At 53.1% G+C, this 20,712-nt stretch overlaps 1 protein-coding gene across 3 annotated transcripts in view; it reads left to right on the top strand.

Annotated features, from left to right (window-relative positions):
* Positions 1 to 380: 380 nt before the first annotated feature.
* The window catches only part of DLGAP4 (DLG associated protein 4), a 90,991-nt gene continuing 70,659 nt past the window's right edge, over positions 381 to 20,712 (top strand). For 2 of the 3 annotated variants that reach the window (XM_004370381.2, XM_004370379.2), the window contains exons 1-5: positions 381 to 1,379; positions 4,025 to 4,266; positions 6,275 to 6,389; positions 9,386 to 9,436; positions 12,453 to 12,693. In XM_004370381.2, the coding sequence (XP_004370438.1) occupies positions 381 to 1,379; positions 4,025 to 4,266; positions 6,275 to 6,389; positions 9,386 to 9,436; positions 12,453 to 12,693 (1,648 nt within the window). The remainder of the gene's footprint in view (positions 1,380 to 4,024; positions 4,267 to 6,274; positions 6,390 to 9,385; positions 9,437 to 12,452; positions 12,694 to 20,712) is intronic. The other variant, XM_004370380.2, reaches the window with a different exon arrangement.

Raw genomic sequence — 20,712 nt, 5'->3', positions numbered from 1 at the left:
CTGAGTTCAAACCTGGCTTTCCAGGTAATTATGGAGATATATTCATCAAGGTAGGAGAGTAGAACATATTTTGTTTGACAGTTTTTTCACTTGATTTGGAATTTTTAAATATCTACACATATAGCAGGTGGGCCTCCGTTAGTACCTTGTTCTGGGCCCCACTGTGTCAGGGAAGGCCGAGTTGGAGACTCCACTGACCTCAGAGCTTCTCCCAGCTCAGATCTGTGGTGGTCTGGCCGACCTTACAGGCACCTGTCACCTCCCAGTCCAGCCAACTGTCTGACCCTTCTCTGTCTTCTCTCCCCAGGATAGCTGCCACCTGGGAGAGGTGACCTGGGTGCCCTGCTAGGGCGACAGCCCCTGCCCCGCGGGCCGGGATCATGAAAGGCCTCAGTGACAGCCGCCCCCGCCACCTCTCCGACAGCCTGGACCCACCACATGAGCCCCTGTTCGCAGGGCCTGACCGAAACCCTTACCTGCTATCGCCCACGGAGGCCTTCGCCCGTGAGGGTCGCTTCCCTGGGCAGAACGCTCTGCCAGGGGATGGCCTCTTCCCACTCAACAACCAGCTGCCACCACCCAGCAGCACCTTCCCCCGCATCCACTACAACTCCCACTTCGAGGTGCCAGAGGAGAGCCCCTTCCCCAGCCATGCCCAGGCCACCAAGATCAACCGGCTGCCTGCCAACCTCCTGGACCAGTTTGAGAAGCAGCTGCCCATCCACCGCGATGGCTTCAGCACACTCCAGTTCCCCCGCGGTGAGCCTAAGGCCCGTGGCGAGAGCCCTGGCCGCATCCGTCACCTGGTCCACTCAGTCCAGCGGCTCTTCTTCACCAAAGCACCCTCACTGGAGGGCACAGCGGGCAAGATTGGTGGCAATGGTGGCAAGAAAGGTAGCCTGGAGGACGGCAAGGGCCGGAGGGCCAAGAGCAAGGAGCGGGCCAAGGCTGGAGAGCCCAAACGGCGCAGCCGCTCCAACATCTCAGGCTGGTGGAGCTCTGACGACAACTTAGATGGCGAGGGTGGCGCCTTCCGCAGCAGTGGTCCAGCCTCTGGGCTGATGACCCTAGGCCGCCAGGCAGAGCGCAGCCAGCCGCGCTACTTCATGCATGCCTACAACACCATCAGCGGGCACATGCTCAAAGCCACCAAGAACAACACCACCGAGCTGACCTCCCCACCACCCCCGCCTGCTCCCCCAGCCACCTGCCCCAGCCTTGGGGTGGGTACTGACACCAACTACGTCAAGCGGGGCTCCTGGTCCACTCTGACCCTCAGCCACACCCATGAGGTCAGCCAGAAGACCTCAGCCACTTTGGATAAGAGCCTGCTAAAGTCCAAGTCCTGCCACCAGGGTCTAGCCTACCATTACCTGCAGGTGGGTTTCTGCCAGGATCAGGGGTAAGTGAGGAGACACCATATCGAGGCCCAGCTGTACCACAGATTTACTTGGGAAATCACTTCACTCTGGGCCTCTGTTTACTGGGCTTCGAAATGGGTGACTGTGATACTTGCTAATAAGGGAATTCCTTCCACTGGTCATGTTCTCAGCAGACTTCAATTAGGGCCCTTCTGAGCCCAGTCCTAGGAGACACAGTAGGAACTGAAACATGTCCCTGTCCTTTAGAAGACAGAGCTAGAAGCTGTGCCATCCTACTCCCCATCATAGGGCCAATTGCATCACATGCTAATTGTTAGCCTCATGCCTGCCTCCTCCACCAGACTGGGGGCTCCTTGAGGACAGGGACCATCTTTAATGCAACCATATGGACCCAAGGCCCAGGACTGTCTGGCATGGAGGAGGTACTCAGGAAATGCAAGAGGGAGGTGGGAGGGCTGGATGGACAGATAGACAACTAAGTGAACAGAGCTAGAAATAAAGAAGACACAGTCCTAGCTATCAGGATGCTGGGAGGAGAAAGATGCATGAACAATCATGTCAGTGTGATGGGGTAAGATAGAGATCCCCCAGAGGCCTAGCCCAGCGTGAGGGGTAGCTTTCTCCTTTCAGATACTAACATCTGTTGAGGCACTTATGCACCAAGGCCACACAGCTTGCACTTTCGAGTGGCAGAAGGCTCAGAGAGGGATCACCTAGCTGCATATCTCTGAGGGGCTCTCAAGGGCAGAACAAGCAGCTGTGGGTGGAAGTTACAGGAAGTGGACTTCAGGACACCTCATGATGGAGGGGGCTGCTTCTGTAGGTAGTGAGCACATCATTCCAGGGGGTATGTGAGCAGGCCTGGCCAGTCTTGGGAACCCACATTAGGCTGCATTTTGAACCCAGTGAGCATTAAGATCTGACAAAGCCCTGGGTCCTGGTCATTCTATATAAAATTCCAGAGACAGTGAGACTGTGGGGGAAAGGGCAATTTCTTCTTCAATAGGAGGAAACTGAAGTCTGGGCAGTGTTTTATATATTTAGGGCTTCTGTAGCTCTCAGTCCCCCTCCTGAAAAACATCAGGGAAGGTGGTATCTGACCTGGCTCCCTCTGAAAATGGTGTGATTTGTTCTGGTCATATGAAAATGCTTGCAAACACCATGAGCAGACAGCCCTGCAGGCCCTGGGGTTTGTGCTGCCTGCTCGGGTTATTGGGGTGGGCTGGGGGAAGGACAGGGACAGGTTTCAAGCAGGGAGGGACAAGACCATGTTCCCAAGGGACAGGTGAGGGTAAGGCAGGCAGACTAGCCAGTTGTTTGGGAGTAGAATTCTGGCTCGGGAGTCATTAGGGGCTTACAGGAGGGCTGAGGGAGATCTCTGAAGTGGGAGCTCAGCCAGAAGCCAATCACTAGCACTAAGGGCTCCAAGAAGGGTGTGGTGCCTGTGTGAGCGTGGTGATGAGGGGAGTGTGCATTTGTGTGTGTGGAGAAGAACGTGTGCTGTGTACACTGTGAAACCTGTGTACCTGGGTGTCCACGATGAATGCGTACACTAGTCAGGGGTGGACACTCTGTGTTGAGGCAAGGACACAGTGAGGTGGGGACGTGTCAAGATGTATCCATGTGCAGTGGTTGCTGGTGTGTATGTAAAGAGGGGTGTGTCCACATGAAGTGTGAATGCGATGAAGGGTGAGGCTGTGAGTTGAGTGCGCTGTGTGTACATGTTGAGGGGTGTGTACGTGGTGAAGTGGTTGCCAGTGTGTGCCCTTGGTGAGGTGGTATGTGGTACGCTGCAAGCGCTTGCTGAGGGGTGTGTGGGAAGGGTATCCTGGCTCTCTGTGCATGATGAGATGTGCGTAACGCAATGAGATGCGTTCGCTCTGCGCTGACTGAAGTTCGTGACAGTGCTGAAGTGTGTGATTACTTCATCATGAGGTGAACCTCCACTGTGTGTACATGAGAGGATCAAATGAAGGAGGGTATAGACTGTGCTTGCCTCAGAGCAGCTGACAGAGCTTGGCTGGGGAGGGCTGAGGAGGTCTCCTCACTGCCACCATTACTCCTGGGGATGCTGGAGATGCAGGGGTACTAGGGTCCATGCTGCCCTTACAGCTGTGACCTCACCAGCCTTGTCAGAGTCCGTGTTCCAAGTGCAGATGGGGAAACTGAGCCCTTTTCTACCTCACCACGTGGCTGCTTGAGACCAGGCAAGCCCCTTTTTTTCTGTACCCCAGTTTCCCCACCTGTGAGATAAGGAATGTTGATTGGCTCTGAGGACCCGCCCCCATACTGATGTATCAGGATCTTCTGAGCACACCACCACCACCAACCTAGGGCCAGGCTCTAGTTCCAGGTCTGGAGACCTCTCCTACCCTCAGGCCTGGTGTTCTCATATGGGCGGGGTATCCTCCTTCCCAGCCCAGGGCTCTGCTTTGCTGTTGGGTGGTTTCGATGGCAATAAACCCAGCATAGAAGCCAAACTCTCCGAGGTGGGGAGCGAGGGAGCTTCAGGGCCTGGAGCTGAAGAGAACCCTCAGCTCCCTTTCCAGGTGAGAGGTCTGAGGCCAGGCGGCAGGCGGGGCACTGGAGAGTATGGGCTGCTTTCCCAGCCACCCTGGCTGAGACCTGCGCTCCATCCCCAGGTGCCCGGCGGCGGCGGCGAGTGGAGCACCGCGCTGCTGTCCCCGCGCGAGGCGGACGCCGCGGCCGAGGGACCTATCCCGTGCCGGCGCATGCGCAGCGGCAGCTACATCAAGGCCATGGGCGACGAGGACAGTGACGAGTCCGGCGGCAGTCCCAAGCCCTCACCCAAGACTGCGGCGCGGCGCCAGAGCTACCTTAGAGCCACGCAGCAGTCGCTGGGAGAGCAGAGCAACCCCCGCAGGTGAGCGCGCAGCCCCGCCCCTAGATCCCGCCCACAGGCAGGCCCTGCCCCCGGGAGCCCCGCCCCTGGGAAAGTCTTTTCTTTGTCTAAGTCCCGCCCCGGGAGATCTTAGGGCACTGTTGAGTCTTGCCTCCTGGGAGCCCCACCTCTGGGGTGAGTCCTGCCCACTGTGAGTCCTGCCCCTTAAGGGGACCCCTCCTTTAAAGTGAGCCCCGCCCCTGTAGGAACCCTGCCCGCGGACTAACCCTGGCTCTTGGAGCCCCGCCCCTTCAGGTGAGCTCCGCCCACACGTGAGCTCTGTCCGCTGTGCAAGCGCCGCTCACAGACAAAACTTGCCCCTTAGGTGAGTCCCTCACAGGTCCCGCCCCTGGGAGCCTCGCCTGCGGTGAGCCCCTGCCCCCAGCCCTGCCCTATAGATGATTCCTGCTCTCCAGCCTCAGATCAGGCCCTCTAGTGAACCAGTCCTCAGCTTAGCCCAGTCCTTAGGTTGGCCCCTCCACCTTGATGAGTTGACCCCGGAGAGCCTTGCCCTTTGGGGAACCACCCCATGACCCTACCCACAGTTAAGTCCTGACCACAGGTAAACTCCGTCCTTTGGTAAGCCCTGCCTATAAAGAGACTCTCTTGGTGACTGCCCCAGGTAAACCCTGCCCACTCATGACCAGGTGAGTTCCATTTCCACAGAAGCGCTGCCCCGCGGGATCCTCTTCAGGTTCAGAGAAGCCTGCCCTTAGTGAGCCCATCACACTTACCAACACTGCCCAAGAGCCTCTGTAATTGATCCCCATGCTAAGCTCCAAGATTAGGGGCAGGGGGTATATGCAGAAGTCAAAGAGAGAGAGAGACAGCCTTCACCTGCCCCCTTACCATTCCTGGAAGTCCATGATTCTGCCCCACCTTGTTGCTTTAAGACTTGGAAGAGTTGGTGGGAACAAGCTTATACCTACTTATTCAGCTACCTCCGAGCAGTAGCACGGAGCAGGGCGGGGCAGTGTACTCAGAGCAAAAGTCCAGGTGGCTGGTTCAGAAGGCAGGGGAATGGGTGGGACACTACTGGCCAAACCTGGGTCTGCCCCTCTCTGAGCCTCAGTATCCCTACTTTAAGTGAGGGGGCTGAGCTGGATGATCTCTAAGACCGCTTCTAGTCCTGAGATCCTAGGATTCTGTGAATGACCAGAGGGCATTAAGGTGGGAGAGGTGGACAGGACCAGGGCACAGGCCTTGAATAACCCAAAATCAGTAATAATAATAGTAATAGCAATACTAGTAATGGCCACTATCTATTAGCATTTACTGCACGCTGCCCTGATGCCCCATGATCAGCATCACTAAATCCTCACCACAGCCACAACAGGCAGGCAGTGTCATCCCCATTGTACAGGTGAGGAAACAGGCTTAGCAAGGGGTGGTGACTTGCGAGGTCACCCAACAAGGAAGCTGGATTCCAATGCAATCTTTTCATGTCTGAGACCTTGGGCTTTATCCCTAGAGCAGGGCTTGGAGGAGGCCCAGCGTCAGGCAGGTGTGAGAAAGATGGAGGAGGCAGGGCATGGGGAGAAGGGATGAGTCTCCAGGGACCTGGTGGAGTCTTCGTGGACATTGTGGCAAAACTGAGGCCCTTTGGACAGCCCTAGCCTGAAGCCAAGGTATCCGGCCTCTGGGATTGTCCCAGATGGGCAGGGAAGAAGGCAGGGGAATTTGAAGTTGGGCTGAGCTGAGTTTGGACTTGGAATGGTCAAATGCAAGCTGGTGCTGCCATCTCGTGGCTACAATGGGCATGACAGGTGAGAGCCACCTCTACCCTCCAGATTCACCGTATAGTCAAGGCCTCCTAAAGCTAGGCGCTCTCCCCTTGCTCTTCACCGCCAACCACTGTCTGAGCTGGCAGTGACTTCCCTTTTACCCTCTGCTGCTGGATGACCTTGGCCAGCCTTTCCCCCTCTGGGCCTCAGTTTCCCAGGCTGGACAATGGGTGGGCTGAGCCCCATCTGCTCCCCACCCCCACCAGGAGCCTGGACCACCTGGATTCAGTGGACATGCTTCTGCCCTCCAAGTGTCCAAGCTGGGAGGAAGACTACAACCCCATCAGCGACAGCCTCAATGACTCCAGCTGCATCAGCCAGGTGAGGGTGGCGAGCAAGCCAGAAGGTCAGTGGGCTTGGGAGGGTCCCAGCCTCTGGCCCTCAGCTCGTTGACTCCCACCCAGGAAAGCGACAGATGTCCAGGCCCTATTGAGTGGTCCCCACATGTCTGCACTGTGCTTCCATTTGGTGTTTGTTCCTGAGTCTGCCTGTGTGTGTCGTTCTGCTCCACCTGCCATCCCTGTGGCAGGAGAGCACAGTCACAGGGCCTGACAGCATGGCCTCTTGAGCCGAGGGTCCTGAGGGAGAGGCCACACCACTGCTGTCAACCAGGCTGGGGCCAGAGGCCCCAGGGCCTTACCGCCTCTCCTTGGGTTCTGAGCCATGAGGACAGGGAACTGGAGACCTGGGTTGAAGTCCCAGCCTTGCCTCTGACAGTATGACCCAGGACAAGTCACCTCTCCTCCCTGAGCCTCGGTTTCCTAATTAACCATAGGAGGGTGATTATTCCTAGTTCAAAGTGTTGTTGCAGGGCTTTGAACCGGTTCATTCCCGTTCCAACTCCTGCTGAGGATTTGCGTTTCTAACAAGTTCCCTGCTGACAATTTACATTTCCACCCCAGATATACTGAATTGGAATCTACATTTTAAACAAGATCCCCAGGTGATTCTTTTGTATAAGTTCCTGGGAACTTGTTCAAAGTCCTGCTTGGCACGAGGACTAAATGAGATAAATAATGTGCTCAGCAAAGGGTAGCTATCGGTATGGTTGTTATTATCATCTGCTGTGTAACCTTGGGCAGGTTGCTTTTCCACTCTGGACCTCCGTGTCCCACCTATTCAGTGAAAAGCTAGACTTGCAGGGGCCAGCCAACTCTGCCACTAAAGCAATAAGCAGTCTGTGCTGCACTTTTAACTTACAAGGTACCGTCGCAACCCTCGGCTCCTTGAACCCTCACCACAGTCACCCCCAGGAGGCCTTATTATCCATATCCACATTTCACAGACAGGAAACTGAGGCTCAGAGAGATGCGGTCACGCACCTAGGAGGAGGAGAAGCTGGGCAGGGATCTGGGACTGTCATACCCCAGACTGCCGTGTGCACAGTACTTCAGGGTTTTTAAAGGGAAGACCAGCCAAGGCTCAAGGGTTTCCCCAATGCAGGCCTGAATTACCCAATAAGCAAGGTACATATGGGCTTACTTGTGCATACTTAACTAATCTGTAGTGAATAATTTCACCATGTCAAAGTGAAATTGTTCACTAAAGATTAGTAAGTAAACACAAGGAAGTCTGTGCGTACCTTACTTACTGGTTATTCCACCCTGCCCCCATGGTATGGATGAGGAGACTGAGGCCTGGAGCTGGCAGACACCTGCATGTAGAAGCACAATGAGGCAGTGGGGCATCCAGGTGCAGACCAGCACTTCTCTGGGCAGGAACAGGCCTCAGGCCCCACAGGAAGGCATTGGGGCCCACCTCCTCACCGCTCAATTGTTCCTGGCCTGGCCAAGCCCTCCCCAGCGCCCCAGCCCCAGCACTATCATTCCCAGACTCCCAGGAGACTGACCTCAGACGTGGGGAAGGGTAGAGGGCCCCAGCCCACAGGACCCTCTGCCGCTGCCACCCTCATCCAGGCCCCACCAAGTCTCACCTGAACGGATGCCTGGCCTCCATGCCCGCCAGCTCCAATCTGTTCCCGGCCGCCAGAGAGAACTTGTAAAAGACGTAAGTCAGTTCACGCCATGCCGCTGCTCCAAACCCTCCCATGGCTCCCCTCTCACCCCGAGTGAAAGCCAGAGTCCTTACTTGGACCCATGAGGACTGCAAGGTCCAGGCCCTGCCTCCCTCTTGAACCTGATCTCTTACAAGCCCTACCACTCATTTAACTCCAGCCACTCTGTCCTCCTTTCTGCCCCTCACGCACCAATGCACCACCTTATTCCTGCCTCAGGGTTGTTGCATTTGCTGTTCCCTCTAGCAGGAGCACTCTTCTCTCAAGTCTTGGCAAGAATCAAATGTCACATCCTCAGAGAGGCCTTCCCTGGCCTTTGTCTGTTTTATTTTCTTGTCCGCACTTATTGCTGTCTGAAATTATATCTGTTTGCTTATTTACTTAATGACTGTCTCCCTCTTAAGAGGGTGGGGACCTTGCTGTCCTGTTCCCGGAGGTGTCCCCAGCATCTGGCACATGTCTGGCCCAGGGCAGGGGGCCAGCAGGTGTTTGCTGATTGGACAGCATCCTTCTCTGTCTCTCCCTGCCTACCAGGTTCTCTCATGTCTCAGTCTTCCTGTCTCTTTGTCCGTCTCCGTTTTTCTCTCTGTGTTCTGTCGCCCCTAATTCACGTTTTTCTCTGAGTCTCTCCAAGGTGTGTCCATCTCCATGTTTCTCTCTGTGTCTGTCTTTCACGCACGCCCTATCTCCATCCCCTGCCTGGCCCTGGCAACTGGAACAGTTTTACCCTTCGACAACACAAGGCTTGTGGAATCAGCCAGGCTGGGGACCACAGCAGCTCTCTCCCACCATCCTCTGACCAGCCCCAGCTGTCTCCTAGCCTCGGGTTCTCTGGCCCCCCACCCCCAGCCCCCATGCTCAGGAGCTTGAGCTGACCCAAGCTGCCTATTTTGCCCCAAAGTTGGAGATGTCCCAGCTTGGGCTGTGTCTCTGAGACCTGGATTCCTACCAGAAGGAACTCCTGTCCCATCAGGTACTAGACTGCTGAGGCCCTGCCTGGGGAAGAGATGGCTCTGAGCACCATCCCTGATCAGTAGATCCTGACCGTGGCCCCAGGGGCCAGGCCAAGAGAAGGACTCATAAACAGCAGCATGTAAGTCCTCAGCCATGCCCAGCCCTAGGAGGAGTGAGCCTCCCATCCCAGGAGGAAGCAAAGTAAGACATCCTAGCATCTGGGCCTCACCCAGTCTGGGGAGGAGGTTAGACAAGCTGGTTCCAAGTGTTCTTGTAGCTAAGCCTGAATACCCGACTCTAGCCCCCAACCCTGGTTCCCCCATAACCCTCCCCCATCTCTTTCCTGCAGATTTTTGGACAGGCCTCCCTGATCCCCCAGTTGTTTGGCCATGAGCAGCAGGTCAGTATGTTTGCCATTCTCTCATACCCCAACCCCAGAGTCTAGGGCCGGGTCTTAGGCTCGGCATCTGAATGGTCCTAGCCCCCAACCTGGGCAAGTACAAACAGTCACCACCAAGAAAGCCACTGCCAGTGAGGATGGAGTTTAGGTCCACATTGGTCCCCTGACGCTCCCCTCCCTGCCCTTATCACTTTACTCCTCTGCGCCTCAGTTTCCTCTTAAACATGGAAAAGAATGAGCTAGGTTCTATGGATGCGGCAAGAAATAACCTTAGGTTAATGGAAGACATTCCCTGAAAGTCTTCTGACTCCATCCCCAAAGTTGGATCAGGCCTGGGGAGGTTTTTATATGGATGGGCTAGGGACTGGGGTCTGCTGCTGGTGGCCTCCAGACCCTAGACCCCAAGTCCTCTGACTTTTCTCCTTTCTAGGGCTACAGCACGGCCTTTAAGGATGTTGGGGTATTGAAATGAATGGGGAGAGTATTTTACAAAAGTGGATGGAGTTGGTGCCAGTCCTGGCAGTGTCTGGGTGTCCTAAGGATGCCCCCTTCCAGGCACACCTGTCCTGGCCCTGGAAGTGGACCCCTCCCTCCCAGGCTCCAACCCCAAGAAAGTGGGGTAGGAAAGGTGCTCTGAGCTCAACCCATCACTGTAGCCAGAGTGGGCTTCAGGAGCAAAACTGGACCCACATCTCCTGATCCCAACCACAGATACCTTCTGCACTCCCTCCCCCATGTCATAGTTCTTCTTGAACACGTTATTCCAGAAGGTCCTTGGGGAGCCCACAGTGGGCCAGGTAGCAAGGCTTGTTCTCTTCTACTCTGAGTCTCCTCTAACGGCAGAACAATACCCACTTCAACAAGCCTGTGGTGAGGATGTCATGTGTTAACATACAAAGCCCCAGGGCAGTGCCCCCTACATAGCAGGTCCTCAGTGATACACACACCAGCAGCGCTGGCCAGCTTGGGAGCATCTTAACCAGCATTTACGAATCCTCATGTTCACTCCATGGAATTGCCCGTAATAATCGGTACAGCTTCCCAGGCACTTCCTCTCCCAGACTCTGTTCTAAGCACATGATATGCATCATTTTATCTTGACAACAACCCTATGAAATTAGGACAATAATTAGCCCCATTTTATAGGTTGGGAAACTGAGACACAGAGAGGTTAAGTGACTTGCCCAAGTTCATATAGTGAGGAAGGGATGGAGCCAGGGTTCAAGCCCTGGCAGTCTGGTTTGGGAGCTGTGCTGTTACTCGCAGTCCCGAAGCAAGACCTCGTTGCCCTTGGCAGTCACAAGAGCCTCTCAGTGTGCTTCAGGTCACAGCGAGAGGGTAAACACTTCTCACTTTAGTACCCACCCCCGTGAATTTTGACTGTGCCACACGGGCTGTATTTTAACGTATCAGCGCTGTCCAGTAAAACTTTCTGAAATGCTGGAACTGTTCTATAATCCGTGTTGCCCAGTTAGGTAGCCACTAGTCATATGTGGCTGTTGAACAAGTGAAATAGGCTGGCGTGACTACACCAAAACCAGACCTGTTGCCGTCGAGTCGATTCCAACTCATAGCGACCCCGTAGGACAGAGTAAAACTGCCCCATAGGGCTTCCAAGGCTGTAAATCTTTACAGAAGCAGACTGCCACATCTTTCTGCCGGCAGAGTGACTGTTGGGTTCAAACCGCAAACCTTTTTGGTTAGCAGCCGAGCACTTAACCGCTGTGCCACCAGGGCTCCTAGTGTGACTATAGTAGCCACTAGCCACATGTGGCTATTTAGGTTTAAATTTGTCACATGTGGCTAGTGGCTACTATATTGGGCAGCACAGATTTAGACCTTTGCAAGCATACCCTCCAAAGTGGGTAACAGTTCATCTTGTCATTTTACCTGATGCCGTCTCAGACAAGTACATAGGCATTCCGTTTAAATTAGATGAGGAAAAACTGACCCAGAGAGGACAGTGATGGCCTGAGGTCACACAGCCAGGTCAGGGGCAGAGCTAGCCCCCAGGCCCAGCTCCATCTTTTGCCCCACATAACCCTCAGTCTAGCCCAGGCCTTCCCCAGGACCTTCACCCGGTGCCTATCTTTGGCCAGCTGACTCCCTAGGTTATACTCTGTGGTCCTCGGTTACCAACATAGCCTGAGGCATGGATCAGACAGACCCTCCCAGAACTCTTGAAGAGTGTGTATTGTGAGGGGGTAAAACAGAGAAGCAGAGCTGTAGATTTGCAGGATTCTACATGGTCATCTCAGGAGGCACAGTTAGAAACCATCTAGACAAGGCTGAACTATATGCAAGTGGCAAACAGCATACATGTCACCACTGCCCGTGGCAAACATCACTAATCAATCGTCACTGCTATCATCCTCATTCCAGTCTCACCTTCTCTCACCAGACTATTACATCAGCTTCATCTCTAACCTCCTGCCTCCATTCCAGACCCCCATCCAATATCCTGCACACCAGGGCTAGATTAATCATCCTCAGGTATGCATTTGGAGTGTTGATTCTGCCACTTCCTCAATTCATGCCTCTGGCAAGAGTCTTCCCCTCACTACTGTTCTGTTGCTTTGCCTGTAAAATGAAGGAATTGGACCATAGGATGGTAAATAGCCAGCTCACCTACTCTACCCCCCATTCCAATATCACTAATTGATTACATCCTTCTTTCCTGCTAACTCAGATGTGACCTCAAAATCTACTATCAACTGACCGTGTGGATGCACAAGATATAATCTAGTTAACATCCTATGATATTCCAACTTCCTCCCCCATTTTAGAGATGGAAAATTGAGGCCCAGAGAGGTGCGATGACTTGCCCAAGATCCCACAGCAAAGGTTGTGTATTTCTTAAGGGCTCTATCTGCCCATCCCATATCTTGAGTGAGATGGGAGAGGTGGGAAGTGAGGCCTCACAGACTCTCCAGCCCTGCAGCTGAGCTGACCACTAGGCGCCCCTACCCCAGGGATGAGCAGCGCTGAACCCTGACGCCTGCCTTTGCCGGGACAGGTACGGGAGGCAGATCTGAGCGACCAGTACGAGGCAGCCTGTGAGTCGGCCTGCAGCGAAGCAGAGTCAGCAGCGGCAGAGGTGCTTGACTTGCCACTGCCCAGCTACTTCCGCTCCCGCAGCCACAGCTACCTGCGGGCCATCCAGGCGGGCTGCTCGCAGGAGGAGGACAGTGTCTCCCTGCAGTCCCTCTCCCCACCACCCAGCACCAGCAGCCTCAGCAACAGCCGCACGCTTCCAAGTGAGTCCCACGATGAGGGGGAGAGGGTTTCTTTGAGGGCATCCAAGGGACCATCCCTGCTGGGCCAGCCCTTAAGGAATGCTGGGGAGGAGTCACGGTGGGCTGCCCAGTACTGGAGGGATGGCTGGAGGCCTCAGAGGTTAACTGCAGACCAACTGACAAACTGGAGCTCAAACGGGCATCACAGAGACAGATGCCACCCATGGTGTAGGGGTTTGGAGAGTGCTGGAACTTACGGGATACTTGATTGCCCCTGAGTCCCCTGAGCTGGTCCAGCCCCCTGGCTTAGAGGAGCCACCTGCTGGTGGGCAGGGCTTATTGAAGCCCCTACCTGCCTGTTTGGATAGGTCGGGTAGGCACGCCTATAAGGAGGGGCAGAGCCTGCAGGGAGAGGACAGCATCCGCACTGAGCAGGTTTCTCTCATATCCGTAAGGAGAGATAACTTATCTTTTCTGATTCTTGTTCTAAATCCCCTGAGGATAACTGATGCCTGATCAGAGAAGAAAATGGACCCTAAGTCACTGAATGAAATAATGAACAGAAAATCAAGGCCAAGGAAAAACGTTGTGGTTTCTGGTTTAGTAGAGAGGGTTTTGGGCTTACTCTCACTAGCTAACTCTCCTCCTACGCCTGTTTTTCCATCTGTAAATTGAGGGTATGAGCTGGAGCCCAGAGACTTCTTGGGGAGATGAAGTAAGATTGTGCATTGGGAGGGTTTCGCAAGAACCTGGTACCTGGTAGGAGCTTAACAAGTGGTAGATGTTACTACTGGTTCTCAGACTTGACCCCGAGCTTCCTTACAGCCAAAGCCATAAAGGCAGTTGGGGTCAGATTGTTGTAGGAAGAAAAACAACTGTTTTAAGAGCTCAGTTAGCGTTTGATGTAAATAAATGTACTTGAATCCGTAGATATTCTATACACAGGTAAACAGTTTATTGACTGAATGAACTGGTCTTTGCAGGGGGCAGAGCAAGAGAAAATTTTCAGTATTGCCTTTTAAATCCACTCTGATCTTCTTGCCCTAGACTTAATTATGACTATGTTGGGCACATCTGTGAGACCATGCCCTTAAGTTTTCTGGAAGCCCCTCTGACCAGCCGAGAGGATCTACTACATGGCACCTTATTAGTTTTAGAGTGTTAATACTGGGTACTGCAGCTACACTCCTGATGACACATACCCAGTCAACAGCTTATGTACCTACTTATGTTGTTGTCGTGTGCCCTCGAGTTGATTCCAACTCATAGCGACCCTACAGCACAAAGCAGAACTGCCCCAAAGGGTTTCCTAGGCTATAATATTTATGGAAGCAGATCACCATGTCTTTTCTCCTGAGGAGCAGCTGATGGATTCAAATTGCCAACCTTTCAGTTAGCAGCCGAGTGCTTGACCATTGCACCACTGGGACTCCTTGTATCTACTTACAGATATAAATTTTTATACCCTTAGGCCTACATATGATAGGAAAACAGATGTAAAAACACATGCATACTGGTATTCTCATGTTACATATACAGCTAATATACCTGCACACACACACACACATACATGTATGTCTCCTTCAAGGCTCATGCCACCTCCACACCTGTGAGCAAATCACGTCTTCAGCAGATTGGAGCCACCAAAACAATTCTCACCTGGGCCCTCAGGGCGCCTCCCGTGTTACCCTGGTCAGCCCTCCCTTCACATGGCCACAGGGACCACTACAGACTTGCTCCTTTCTCCTCAAACCTTTGATCCTAGTGCTCAGTGAGTAAACTCACCTACCTCACAATGAAAATCAAAGCCACAGATCTTCGAGCCTGCGCCCAGAGCTGCCGCTGGTCCATACGGCACGTTTGTGCTGAGTTAGGAAAGGGCGCCCCTCCTGAAGACACTTAACTGCCATCTGTTAAAAATTGTCGTATTACACAGCTTTTATTAGAACAAGGCCCTTTACTGCCATCTGCCAGAAATTTGTTGCAATAATTATATAATTCAGTTATGTCTGTATTGTGAACAGCACCACCCCCTTATACGTGGCATCCTTAATCAGTATAAAATGTGTACAGCTATACATGGCAGTCCTGCCTATAGTCACCTCCCTCCACACAGACACACACACACAGGCACACCCTCCCTCAGCCACTGTCCCCCTGCAGGGTCACCCCTGCTCAGAAGGCTACCCTGCCTCCTCAGGGTCTGTCCCCCTAGCCTGTTCTGAGCCCCCAAGTTGCTCAGGAGTATGAAAGCCCTTTGTCACTCCCACATGGGCACATATATACTCATGCTATATACAGGCGGGTGGGTAGACGTGGGTGAGGGGCGGTACTGAGGCAGTGAGAGCCTGGCAGGGGCTAGGCCACTCAGAGTGACTGTGGGCAGAGCATGCAACTGCCCACCCACCCACACAGAGCTGGCCAGCTTCCCTGCTGCCAGCGCTGCTGCTGCCACCCCCTCTTCCCCTCCTCCTTTCTGACCCAGATTCCACATTCCAGAAATAGCTCTGGCAGGTGACTGGCAGGCAGGGGGCAGCTCCATTTGGGAGGATGGGGGAAGCAGCAACTTGGCTGCATGTACACGCCTCTCCCCAGTCAAAGGACCTACCCAGGAGGGGCCCCCGGGAGGGGCCTCAGGGGTACCCTCACCTCTTCTTCTGCCCCCATCCTGCATCTCCTCTCTCTACGCCTCTGAGAAAAAGAGGAAGAAGCCTTCCTCCCACTCTCTCCTCTCTCTTCCTCTGCCCATCTCCCATTCAGTCCTCTGTCCTTTTATCCATCCCTTTCTTCCATCTTCCCCTCCTCTTCCTCCCTGTCTCTCTCCCCTTGCATCTTGCCCTTCTGTCTGTCTCCCTCAGTCTTCTGTTCCTCTCCCCCATGCTCTCCCTTTGTTCCCTCTCAGTTTCTGGCCCTCCCCTCCACCCCCCCTCCATGTCTCTCCCACTGTCTCTGAATCACAAGGGAGGCTGTGACATCACCCACGGGGCTCAGCAAGCACTGTGATGGTGGTAGTGGTGGGCTGCTCGGTGGCACTCCAACTCCTGTCACCGGCATTCTCTATACCTGTGCATGCATGTGCACCCGCTGAAACACACACACACACACACAGAGATACCCACACTTGGGGTCACTTCTGGGCAGCTTGAGGCTCTGGGCTTAGCTGGGGTAGATTCTAGGCCTGGGAAACACCCTTGCTCCTTGCTCAGAGGCTCTGAGTTCTAGTTTCAGCTTTGCTGAGACTCTGGGTGGGTCCCTGCCCTTCTCTGGGCCTCAGAATCTCCATCTGTGTTGTGAGGGCTTAGGTCTGGGGACCCCTGAGCACCTCTAATCTGTGACAATCCAAGACCCATACAATTCTCTGCCCCTCCCTTCCTTGACTTCTTGCCCCACCCCTAGAGCTCTCCTGGTTTCTTCTCTGTTCCACACCCCCACCAATAGACATGGGAGGGGAGGCTGACAGAATCCCAGAAAGCAGTCAACCCTCCAGTCAACCTCTTCCCCTAGCACCACCTTCAGCTCAGCCCATCCAATCCCCAGAGCCTCAAAGAGCATCTTGTCCAGAGATTGCAGATAGATTTCAACTCATGTATCCTCTCTGATCGCTGGCCCTCAGGACTGAGATGAGTTAAGCAGAGAAGTGTGCCTCCATTGATTAGTGATGTCTGCCGTTGTGAGGATAGGTACACACATCTGCCATTCCTGATTCAGTCCAGTTCTTCCCGACATTCACACATATGCACAAACACGTTTAGACATTTTACACACAAAAACTATAGCCTAGCAAAGGTAAATGACTTGGTCAAGGTCAACGAACTGAATTTCCCAGGTGGTGCATCTGCCTGACTCGAAAGCCTTGAGTTACATTCTTCTGTGTGTGTGGGAGCCATCTGAGGTCCTGGAAAGGAGGTACTGTATGGTCACAGAGTTTGAGGGGGAATCATTTGGCAACATGGCAAAATGGTTTGGAGGCAGGGAGGCCACTCAGAGGCTGGGTCCAGGCAAGGGACAGGGAGGCCTGGGCAGGGGCTATTGGGGTTGGAGAGGAGTAGAAGGACCCAGGAAGCCTTCTCAGAGTGGGTGATGAGGAGCCAAAATTCCCTACTGCTGGAATGGGTAGCTCCCCACAGTGTGCACTGGATAGAAGGCAGGCTTTCTCCCTGGGCTCCACCAAGCCCTTGGACCAGGACATCCCTGGTTTATTGAGCATCAGCTGTGTACTCAGTGCAAGAATCATCACTCTCCTGAGTCCCATTTTTAGGCAGACCTGCTGAGCCTTCTTGGAGAAATAGTGATGGGGACTTAAGGACTAGTGGGCAGGCCTCAAATACCAGGATTGAGACTCTGGGATGCCCTTATGCCCTCGGGGTAGAGAACTCACCCCAAAGGAGGGAGACTAAGGTGCTTAAATAGAACAGTGGAGGCCCTCTACGCAGTGCAGTGGTTAAGGAAATGAGCCTTGCAGTCAGGCAGCCCTTTACTCAATAGATCTCCTGCTATGTGCCTGGCTGTGCTCCAGATACCAGGGAAACATCAGTGAACAAAACAGCTAAAACCCCTGCCTTCATGGAGTGGACATTCTACTGGGGGTGGAGGGGGGGGAGGCATGCAAAATAAACATAAATAACATAAATATCATATGGTTTATTGGAAAATGTTAAATACTATAATAAGGGTTATTGGGAGTGCTGGCAGGGTGAGGGGAGGGGTGTTGCAGTATCAACAGGGTCAAAACCTGTTGCTGTCAAGTTGATTCCAACTCATAGCGACCCTATAGAACAGAGTAAAACTGCCCCATAGGGTTTCCAAGGAGTGGCTGGTGGATTCAAACTGCCAGCTTTTATGGTTAGTAGCTGATCTCTTAACCACTGTGCCACCAGGGCTCCATCAACAGGGTACCCATTGCAACCTGTTGCTGTCGAGTCGATTCTGACTTGTAGCAACCCTATAGGTCACCGTAGAACTGCCCCATGGAGTTTGCAAGGAGCGTCTAGCGCATTCGAACTGCTGACCTTTTGGTTAGTAGCTGTAGCTCGTAACCACTGCGCCACCAGGGTTTCCAGTAAACAGGGTAGGTATGGTCATACTCATCGAGCAAAGACTTGATGGAAGTGAAGGAATGAGCTGCCCTGGGGGAAGTACTCCAGGCTGGGGGAATAGCTGGTACAAGGGCCCTGAGGCAGAAGGGTGCCTGGTGTGTAGGAGGAGGAGCCCAGGGGCCAGTATGGCTGGGGCTGAGTGAGCTAGAAGAGAGTGTGGTGAGAGATGAGGTCAGAGGGAGCAGGGCAGAGCACACAGAGGGTGACCACAGACCATGGAAAGGACTTCAGCTTTTGTTCTGAGCAGGATGGGGAACCATTGGGGCATTTGGAGCGGAGGAGTGACATAACCTGATTTACATTTTAAAAGAAACACTGGGGCTGCTGTGTGGAGCTTTCCTTGAGGAGGCCAGATAGGAGGGTGATGCAGTAATGCAGGGGAGAGCCAGTGATGGCTTACACAGAGTGGCAGCGAGGGAGGTCGTGACAACTAGCCGGATCCTGGATGGGTTCTGAAAGTAGAGTCGACAGGATTCCTTGTATGGATGTAGGGTGTGAGGGAAGTCGAGCAGTCAAGGGGTGATGGGAAGGGATTGTTTTGCAGCCAGGTCAGGTAGAGTCCACGCCCCTAACTGCCAGCTCTGTCCACCAGAAAGACTTAGGAGCTCCTATACCCCCTAGGAAGGGAAGCCTTGGGGCCAGGCTGGGGATTTGGATGAGAAGGCTCTGGGTCCTGGCTATTCCCCACCCCAGGCTGGGGTAGAGCCAACTCAACTTTGCAGGGATTCCAGCCAGACCTAGCCCTTGCCTGTACACAGTAGGTGCTCCATAAATATCTACTGGGACCCTAAAACATTATCATCAGCAGGAACAACTGAAACCCCCTAGCTCAGTGAGTCTCAGACTTGGTAAAATGCAAACTCTGAGCCTGCCTGGGTTCAGGCCCAGGAATTTCAACCAGTGCCCTGATGCAAGGGTCAACCAAGGCCGCACTTTGAGAAACCCTGCCCTGGTCCAGTTTGTCTCTCCAGGGGATGGTGAGATGGAGAGGAAAAGGTACTTATCCAAGATCACAGAGTGAGTGTATGGAGTTTGAGGACTGGGGGTGGGGTAATGAGGTCTCAATCTGTGCTGCCTTGGGTTGTCAAGGCCGTATGAGTGTATTTACTTTTTTTTTCCCCTAAGTAAATCAATTTAAAGATAAACTTAAGTGAATAGTACAGGTGTATCATAGCGACTGTGAGTAGGATGAAGTGAACTACTACTTTCAAAGTGCTTTAGCATAGCGCTTAGCATGAAAATGGCTGAATAAGCCTCAATTTTTTTTATTGTGATAAAAATATATATAACAAAACATTTGCTAATTCAAGAATTTTTACGTGTACAATTCAGTGACACTGAGCACGTTCATCATATTGTACAACCATCACTACTGTCTTTTTCCAAATTATTCCACCACCATTAACAGAATCTCAGTGCCCTCTAAGCAATGACTCTCCCTTTCCCCCTCCTCTCACCCTTGATAACCACTAATTAACTTTGGTCTCTAGATATTTGCCTATTTCATATAAGTAGAATCATACATTTGTCCTTTGGTGTCTGACTTATTTCACTCAGCATGATATTTTCAAGGTTCATCCATACTGTAGCATGTATCAGAATTTCGTTTCTCCTTATGGCTGAGTAACATTCTATTGAATATATATACCACATTTTATTTATCCATCTGTTGATGGATACTTAGGTTTTCCACTTTTTGGCTATTGTGAATAGTGCTGCAATGAACATTGCAGTACAAGTTTCTGTTTGCCTTCCTGCTTTCAATTATTTTGGGTATATACCTACGATTGGGATTGCTGGGTCATCTGATTGTTTTATGTTTAACTTTTTGAGGAACTACCAAATTGTTTTCCACAGTGGTTATACCATTTTGCATTCCCATCAGCGATGGATGAGAGTTTCAATTTCTTCACATCTTACTCGTTGTTTTCGAGGGTTTTTTTTTTTTTTAATTCCTCAGTTGCTTTTGTTGTTATACCTTTATGCAAGCAAAAATCCTGACAATGGTATTAGAAACACTGTCATCTTTCAGTGCTCACAACAACCATATGGGATGCCTAAAATTTTTTTCTCCATTTTACAGTTGGGAAAAACAGATTCACAGAGGAAGGGAAAGGACTTGCCCAAGGTCACCCAGCAAGGCAGGTCAGGGAACAGAGAAGTTGGTCTTTTGGACGGCATAGGGGCCACTGTAGGTGCGGCCTGGAGATGAGGCCTAAGAGGAAGTGACAAGAGCCAGGACTGAGTGAGGAGGTGGAAGGAGAAGGGGGAGAAACGATGAGGCACGGTGGGGGGGTGGGGCGGGCGGGCAGTGGTGTTCCGCACAGAAAGGGAGAGGCGGTTTATTGATTCGGGTAGCCCCTACTGCCAACCCAGCTCGGTGGTAGGCACTTTGTCTGCAAGGTATCGTGCGGTGCTTGTTTTACTTTACGGAGGAGGCTGAATAAGCATCTCGTCCAAGGTCACAAAGGCTTGGTGAGGCTGAGTAGGGATTCGAACCAAGTGTATAGAAATCCGGTTGAGGAGAGCAAAGCGGGAAAGGAGGGGACAACCAGAAACATTTAGGACATAAGACTTGGTAGTACTTGAGAACTGTTGACTATGCAGGGTGAGACGAAGACTGCACGCTACTTTCTCTAACCCTCATTTCCCCGCCCTTTACGCCCCGGTGTTGCGTCCGTGAATTACTCCGAACTCTCCCGGCCCCCCGCCTCGTGTACGGAGCATGCGCCCCGTTCCAGCTGGAACCGGTTTGGCGGGGCGGTTCGAGGGGCGGAGCCCCCTGCTCTCAGGCATGCGCGTGTAGACGTGGGAGCGCGCTCCCTTTCATGGTCAATCGGCCTGGGCGTGGGCTGGACTGAGCGCCTTGCACGCTTGCGCACTGGTCCAGCCGCGCGCGCGCACGACTGGCCACGTGCCGGCGGCGCTGCGCGCGTCCCCGCCC

Source organism: Trichechus manatus, unplaced genomic scaffold (genome assembly GCF_000243295.1).
Source record: "Trichechus manatus latirostris isolate Lorelei unplaced genomic scaffold, TriManLat1.0 scaffold00008, whole genome shotgun sequence".
Taxonomy (NCBI): domain Eukaryota; kingdom Metazoa; phylum Chordata; class Mammalia; order Sirenia; family Trichechidae; genus Trichechus; species Trichechus manatus.
This window is presented reverse-complemented; position numbering and strand designations above follow the sequence as displayed.